General features: G+C 40.6%; 2 protein-coding genes across 2 annotated transcripts; both read left to right on the forward strand.

The window, feature by feature from the left end:
* The first annotated feature begins 427 nt into the window (after window positions 1–427).
* Window positions 428–2,434, forward strand: LOC108916266. Its single transcript, XM_018722476.1, has 6 exons — window positions 428–488; window positions 706–892; window positions 1,457–1,620; window positions 1,678–1,919; window positions 1,970–2,240; window positions 2,308–2,434. Exons 1-6 carry the CDS (start codon window positions 428–430, stop codon window positions 2,379–2,381), a joined length of 999 nt encoding a protein of 332 aa, XP_018577992.1. The 3' UTR covers window positions 2,382–2,434.
* Window positions 2,435–3,019: 585 nt separating this feature from the next.
* LOC108916267 lies at window positions 3,020–6,310 on the forward strand. Its single transcript, XM_023456802.1, has 3 exons — window positions 3,020–3,058; window positions 3,222–3,492; window positions 3,560–6,310. Exons 1-3 carry the CDS (start codon window positions 3,020–3,022, stop codon window positions 3,631–3,633), a joined length of 384 nt encoding a protein of 127 aa, XP_023312570.1. The 3' UTR covers window positions 3,634–6,310.
* The last annotated feature ends 1,163 nt before the right edge of the window (window positions 6,311–7,473 follow it).

The following is a 7,473-nucleotide window of genomic DNA, read 5'->3' on the forward strand; positions in this document are numbered from 1 at the left end:
TACTGTCACAAAGCAGTACTTTGTACCTACTCGCAAAATGACCTACTCATCTGTAGGCACTTTGAAAGTATTACTATCGTCGCATGCTGTAGGAACCGATTTCTCTGTCGACTAGCATTGCATTATACCCGCAATATCTAGTAAACGGTTACGATCGCTTGTCAGTAAAATTACGAGGCATGGACTTATTAATTCTTGTCGGTATTCCATACAACCAACGGATGATCTGGCTGTTTGGATGTCTATAAACCACATTGTTTAAGTGTGGATGAGACATAACCTGCAAAAAGTGTTATATCTCAACTGTCACTGCTATTCAGTGCCTACTGACACAAAGCAGTGCTTTGCACCTACTACACCTTGTAGTAGGCAATGAGTAAAGGTGACGACTAACCATTTTGTAGTTTATATCTCACCCATCTGCAAAATGTCAGTAGATCAACTCGCTTATGGCGTACTGGTGAGATTTCGGAGCCAATTTATGTTCGGTAAGTCTGTCAGTAGGCACAAAGCGATGCTTTCTGCTAGTAGGCATTGAGCTGCAGTGACACTTTGTAGGTTACATCTTGCCTACAGTTGCCTTAATACTCTAAATTCGCAGATTTCGTAAATTTCTAGACATAAAACAAACATATTCTTGTTATAACCGTTATTTTTATATCGATATAAACGTACCGTTGGTCTTTACTTACCGTTACGGCTTAGGGATCCTGCAGCAGTCCGACGCCGCCCTGGGCAAGATCCCGCGATCCCGCAGCAGGGTTCTGGGTCAGTTATTGGAAAAGGTCCGTCCCAACATCCAGGAGAGAGAACGCAGCAAGTCGGCGGGGCAGACGGAAAAGCCATTGTCGACGCCACAGAAACCCACTGTCAAAAAACCGTTCATGACAAGGTAGGGTGCTGTTTCACGTTTTAGTGCTGTCAAAATTCATCTCATCGTGTTATAAAAAATTGTAATTGTTTGGCGCAAAAGTCAAACGAGTCCCCCGTTTGGTAGTTGACCAGTGAAATCTGATAGGGTCGTTTCCCATTTCGTATTTACGTTCATGCATTTGTAATTTTTTGATTTCCAATCGTTTCGTGGAATAAAACACCATGTTGACGTAAGTTGTACGTTTGAACTACTTTCAAGCAACGGTAAAGACAAACACAATAATTTCATCCTTTTAACATTTCATTGCATTTAGAATCGTTGTAAACGCTTAAGCGATCAACCGCTACGGGTGACCGTTGTCGCCCCTGCTACCATTCTCATCTTTTAATGTTACTTTGAGGAATTGCAACGAAACGTTCTTGTTTGTTGATTATTTCACGTTCGTATAACGTTTCACTTATGGGAACGACCCCGTTGCAGGTTACTGGTCAAAATCAAAATTTATCTGAACGTGATCCGTGGGTAGCGTCCCGTACGCCTTCCGTTCCGCCGTGTGATTAAAACCGACTTTTTCGGGGGCAGCCAGCAGATGAACATCGACAAGCTGGAGGCGCACATCAAGGAGAAGCTGCACGACATCATGAACAGGCGCCAGAGTCAGCCGTCCTCCAAGTCCGACACCGAGACGGAGCGGAAGTTGCTGAAGGATGACAGGAAGCTAAGCAAGACCGACCTGGAGTCTATCGGTAAGGAAGAACGTCGATTTTCGTTATTTTTTTTGTGAAAACAAGGCGTGTTTGCAGCCAAACTCGGATCGAAGCAGCGCATAATGTACAAGAAGATCGGGAAGAGCTGCGACAAGATAAACGCCTCCAGCAAGTCGGACAGCGAGGTGAAGAAGTGCAAGTCCGAGTCGGAGTACCAGAGGATCTCCGACGCGACCAGCCAGAACATCAAGGCGTTGGTGCACGAGACCAGGTCGAGCCCCAGCAGCCCCAAGGGCAAGAACAAATGCAAGCCGCCCGCGAAACAGCCGAAGAAGAAGGTACGTCGCTGTCTCGTCCCCCTTCCCCGAAATGCACGTCCCGTTTTCAGGTCTACCCCTACAGCGACGGCGAGGACAACGTCTTCTACTCCATGCACGACTCGGCCGACTCGCTGAGCACCTCCAGCCGCCGCTCGAGTCTCGAGGGCAACGACAAGACCCTGGTGGTGGTGATCAACCGCCGCAACAAGAACATGTCGCTGGCCCAGAAGCAGCGCAGCTGGGAGACCTTCCCGCCGAAGAGGCGGCACCACATGTGCCACAAGATGTCCGCCCCGACGCCGCCCATGCCGCCGCTGCGGAAGGCCGACAGTTTCGAGGGTGAGCCGTTGTTTGTTTGTTTGTTTTTTTCGATTTCTGATTTGTGATTCTGTACCTTCTCCCTCAGGTCACGAGGAGGCGGTGAAGAGCCTGGTGGCCGCCGTGCAGGAGACCAGGCGGAAGCCAAAGGGGGGCAATTAACCGATAGGGAACGCGGAGCGGTCTTACGAATATACGGGAATCTTCATGTATGCCACTTTCAACTGACGCAAATGAGCGAAGAAGTTTTATATCGTAAGATTAAATTAAAAACTCTTGAGTGGGTCGGGCGGAATGCACATAACAGATTGTATGCAAAGTATGATACGTTTGAACTACTATTGGAGTGGTTGTGCACGTTTGAACTACTGTTCTCAAAGTTGTATACGTTTGAACTACTATTCTTAGAGCTGTGTATGTTTCAACTACTAAACTCAAAGTAGTGTATGTTTGAACAACTTTTCTAGTAGTTGTGAACTTTTGAACTACTATCGAGTTTGTATGTTTGAATTACAGTTCTTGGAGTAATTGTGTTTGAACTACAGTTCTTGGAGTAGTTGTGAAAGTTTGAACTACTATTCTCAAAGTAGTATACGTTTGAACTACTAGTCTCAGAGTTAAATATGTTTGAACTATTGTTGGAATAGTTGTGTACGTTTGAACTACTACTCTGGAAGTAGTTGTGAAAGTTTGATCTATTCTTGAAGTACGTTCGGACTATTCTCAGAGTAGTTGTGTATGTTTGAACTACAGTACTTGGAGTAATTGTGTTTGAACTACTGGTCTTGGAGTAGTTGTGAATGGTAGAACTACTATTCTCGAAGTATACTGTCCTTGGAGTAGTTGTGTATGTTCGAACTACAGCTGTTTTTGAGTGCGTTGCTGAAATTCAAACCAACTGGGGCTGTATTATGTGATTCCAAAGGCTGAGGTTTTCCATCTCTCACTACTCCCAAAACAGCAAAGGATACAAATTCGTTAAAATGGAANTCCCGTTTTCAGGTCTACCCCTACAGCGACGGCGAGGACAACGTCTTCTACTCCATGCACGACTCGGCCGACTCGCTGAGCACCTCCAGCCGCCGCTCGAGTCTCGAGGGCAACGACAAGACCCTGGTGGTGGTGATCAACCGCCGCAACAAGAACATGTCGCTGGCCCAGAAGCAGCGCAGCTGGGAGACTTTCCCGCCGAAGAGGCGGCACCACATGTGCCACAAGATGTCCGCCCCGACGCCGCCCATGCCGCCGCTGCGGAAGGCCGACAGTTTCGAGGGTGAGCCGTTGTTTGTTTGTTTGTTTTTTTCGATTTCTGATTTGTGATTCTGTACCTTCTCCCTCAGGTCACGAGGAGGCGGTGAAGAGCCTGGTGGCCGCCGTGCAGGAGACCAGGCGGAAGCCAAAGGGGGGCAATTAACCGATAGGGAACACGGAGCGGTCTTACGAGTATACGGGAATCTTCATGTATGCCACTTTCAACTGACGCGAATGAGCGAAGAAGTTTTAATCGTAAGATTAAATTAAAGACACTTGAGTGGGTCGGGCGGAATGCACATAACAGATTGTATGCAAAGAATGATACGTTTGAACTACTATTGGAGTGGTTGTGTACGTTTGAACTACTGTTCTCAAAGTAGTATACGTTTGAACTACTATTCTTAGCGCTGTGTATGTTTCAACTACTTTTCTAGTAGTTGTGAACGTTTGAACTACTATCGAGTTTGTGTATGTTTGAATTACAGTTCTTGGAGTAACTGTGTTTGAACTACAGTTCTTGGAGTAGTTGTGAACGTTTGAACTACTATTCTCAAAGTAGTATACGTTTGAACTACTAGTCTCAGAGTTGTATATGTTTGAACTATTGTTGGAGTAGTTGTGTACGTTTGAACTACTATTCTCGAAGTAGTGTTACTATTCTCAGAGTATGTTTGAACTACTTGAAGTAGTTGTGAACGTTTGATCTATTCTTGAAGTATGTTCGGACTATTCTCAGTGTAGTTGTGTATGTTTGAACTACAGTTCTTGGAGTAATTGCGTGAACTACTGTTCTAGTAGTTGTGAACGTTTGAACTACTATTCTCGAAGTTGAAATACTATTCTCAGGGTTGTGTACGTTTGAACTACTTTTCTCAAAGTTGTGTATGTTTGGAATACTTGTCCTGTAGTAGTGAACGTTTGGACTACTATTCTCAATGTAGTCTACATTTGAATTACTATTCTGAGTTGTGTAAGTTTGAACCACTGTTCTGAACGTTTGAACTACTATTCTTGAAGTAGTGTATGTTTGAACTACAGCTGTTGGAGTAATTGTGGGTTTGAACTACTGTCCTTGGAGTAGTTGTATATGTTCGAACTACAGCTGTTTTTTAGTAAATTGCTGAAATTCAAACCAACTGGGGCTGTATTATGTGATTCCAAAAGCTGAGGTTTTCCATCTCTCACTACTCCCAAAACAGCAAAGGATACAAATTCGTTAAAATGGAAGCCCTAAACCTAAAAACAATAAGTTTAAACTTCGACATATATTTGAACTACTGTTCTTGGACTAGTTGTGTACATTTGAACTACTTTTCTCAGAGTAGTTGTCTCTGGACTACTATTCTCAGTGTAGTTGTGTACGTTTGAACTCCTGTTCTTGGAGTAATTGTGTGTTTGAACTACAGCTGTTTTTGAGTAAATTGCTGAAATTTAAACCAACTTGGGCACACCATTATGCGTTATTATGTGATTCCAAAGGCTGTATGGGAGGTTTTCCATCTTTCTCAGTACTCTCAAAACAGAAACTGGGACAAATTTATTAAAATTGAATCTAGACTTAAAAACGTTTAAATTTTGATTTGTTTGAACAATTGTTCTTGGAATGGTTGTGTATATTTGAACTACTTTTATCCGGAGGTTTAACCATTTGTACAATGCAGTGGAATCTACGTATATAGCAGCTTCTTGGCAGAAAAAAAATGTTGGTCAAATAAAAATTTACTGTTTTGACATTTTTGCTCGACTGATGTTTAAACGGTTGTTTGATTATATTTTTGGAAGGGTGAAAAGTGTTTCTGTTTTGAGTGTACTGGGAGGGAAAGAGAGAACCCCAAAGACGATCTTTTCATTAGTCATTCAGTGACGATAGAACTAAAGACCAGCACAATAATCGGTTCAAATTTCGATGTACGTTTGAAATAGTGTTCTTGGTGTTCTTGAAGTGCTTGTGTACGTTTCAACTACTATTCTTGAAATAATTGTGTACTTTTGAACTAGTATTGGAGTAGTCTGTACATTTGAACTACTGTTTTCGGTATAGTTGTGTACATTTGAACTACTGTACTTGGTATAGTTGTGTACATTAGAACTACTGTTGTGTTTGATTAAACCACTGGAATTTAAACATAGTAAAGGGCACTGAGGGCTCTCTTGTTTTCAAAAAAGTGATATGGATTGTGAATTTAGTCAATAAATTAGAATATATGTTTGAACTACTGCCATTTTCGAGAAAATATAAAAATTTGAACCGCTTCGAGTGTACATTTGAACTACTTCTCTGAGTAACCGTACTTTTGACAGTTACTAACTCCAAGTGATGTGTCTCCCGTTCCGCCCGATCCACGCCCACAAACTGTCCTTTCTCGAAAACACTCGTTCGAACAGGGTCCCCCTGTCCCCTAGTTAGTCGCAATGTTCTCCTTCCTTAGATTTAGTCGTATTGTAGCGTTCACATTAAAGCTGTCGTCGATCTTCCACGGGCACGCAGCGTTTTATTTTACGAGGTTTCCACTATTTAGTAATTTGTGTAGATAAGTCGGTCGTTCACTTGGAGCGTCATATATTTGGAATTGAACTTGAAAAAACAGCATATTGTGATATAGGCCATTCGTTCCCCTTGTTTTTTTTGTTTCCTTCCACTCTTTTCTTTAGCCCCGGGGCGTTATTATTATTTTTTTATCGGTGTTTGTACAGATTTCACCTTTACTTCCGTTAGTAGTAGTTTTCGAGACATCCTCTTTGAATATCTGTGTATAACCTCTCGTATTATTAAGACCTTGTTTGTTACTGGTATTTTACTGTTGGAAATGATATAAAAATAAAGTATGTAATCAGCGTAACGGTTTTTTATTTCCGCAACTTTATCGATTGAGGGATAAATTCTACTGGACTATTTCAATGCTTAAAAATTCGTTTCTAAAGACTGTTTTTGCCCTGGTTGTGAAGTTTTCGATGGCAGCGCAGGTGCTTCGATTCACTCGATCAATGGAACTGAATCTGGGATGTGAGAAGGCTCCAAGGATGAAACATCGAACGCTGTAAGCGAGAAGGGAGCTTCGGTCTTAAGGTGAGTTTATTATACACCTTTTACATATTGTCTTAAAATTAATATTGTTTTCCTTTTGAGCTTCAATTTTGAGTGTACGTTTGAACTACTTTTCCTGATTGACAGCTATTCTCCGGTTATTTTGCTTGTAATTGGCCAAAATTAAAAATATCCATGTAGAATGTGATTTGTTGGCAAAAATCTAACAGATTTCGTTTATATAAAAAATAAAAAAATGTCAGTTTTTGCTCTTGTCATTTTTTTAATGGTGTTCCTTGTTTTTAACTTGACGTCCTGATATTTTTGTTAAGAGGGCTCTATAGCAAATAACCAACCAGCAATACATTTTTGTAGATCTTATTACAGTTTGTCTAAATACGAATTAATGCACAAAGAACGGACTTTCCCCCATTTTAAAGCAGATTTTCTATAAAATGGAGATAGTTTGAAACTCAAATGATTTTTTGATGTAAAGAAATTTGTAATTTACAATGCCGCTTGTTCAAAACCGGAAAATTACAAATTTCTTCACAACAAAAAGTAATTTTAGTTTTAAATTAGCTCCGTTTTATAGAAAATCTGCCACATAGTGGAGGAAAGTCTGTTATTTGTATATTAAATTCATATTTAAATAAAATAAAATCTATAAAAATGTATTACTGGTTGCCTATTTGCTATAGACTTCTCTTAATCAAACTTCATCGATATTATTAACTTCCATAATACAGTTTTTTTTTAATTTCTAATTTTTATCGATCAGTTATCAGTTTTTCTAATATAATTTTACATTTTTTAGCATTTTATCACATTTCGAAAAAAAAATTGCTTTGTTTCTCTGCATATAGCCATTAGGAATGCATTACAGTCACCTTCTTGGACATCAAAAAAATACTCCTTAAAAACACTCGTTTTTACTTTACTATTACATTCAACATATATTTTTTTACATATTTT

This window comes from Anoplophora glabripennis, unplaced genomic scaffold (assembly GCF_000390285.2).
Source record: "Anoplophora glabripennis isolate ALB-LARVAE unplaced genomic scaffold, Agla_2.0 scaffold2811, whole genome shotgun sequence".
Taxonomy (NCBI): domain Eukaryota; kingdom Metazoa; phylum Arthropoda; class Insecta; order Coleoptera; family Cerambycidae; genus Anoplophora; species Anoplophora glabripennis.

Bases quoted from the DNA above. Each gene is read 5' to 3' on its own strand.
- LOC108916266 (XM_018722476.1), top strand. From the start codon at position 428: ATGTCAGTAGATCAACTCGCTTATGGCGTACTGGTGAGATTTCGGAGC. The intron at 893-1,456 runs GTAGGGTGCTGT...TTTCGGGGGCAG, and splicing joins AAAAAACCGTTCATGACAAG to CCAGCAGATGAACATCGACA. The intron at 1,920-1,969 runs GTACGTCGCTGT...TCCCGTTTTCAG, and splicing joins CGAAACAGCCGAAGAAGAAG to GTCTACCCCTACAGCGACGG.
- LOC108916267 (XM_023456802.1), top strand. From the start codon at position 3,020: ATGGTAGAACTACTATTCTCGAAGTATACTGTCCTTGGA. The intron at 3,059-3,221 runs GTAGTTGTGTAT...TCCCGTTTTCAG, and splicing joins CGAAGTATACTGTCCTTGGA to GTCTACCCCTACAGCGACGG. The intron at 3,493-3,559 runs GTGAGCCGTTGT...CTTCTCCCTCAG, and splicing joins GAAGGCCGACAGTTTCGAGG to GTCACGAGGAGGCGGTGAAG.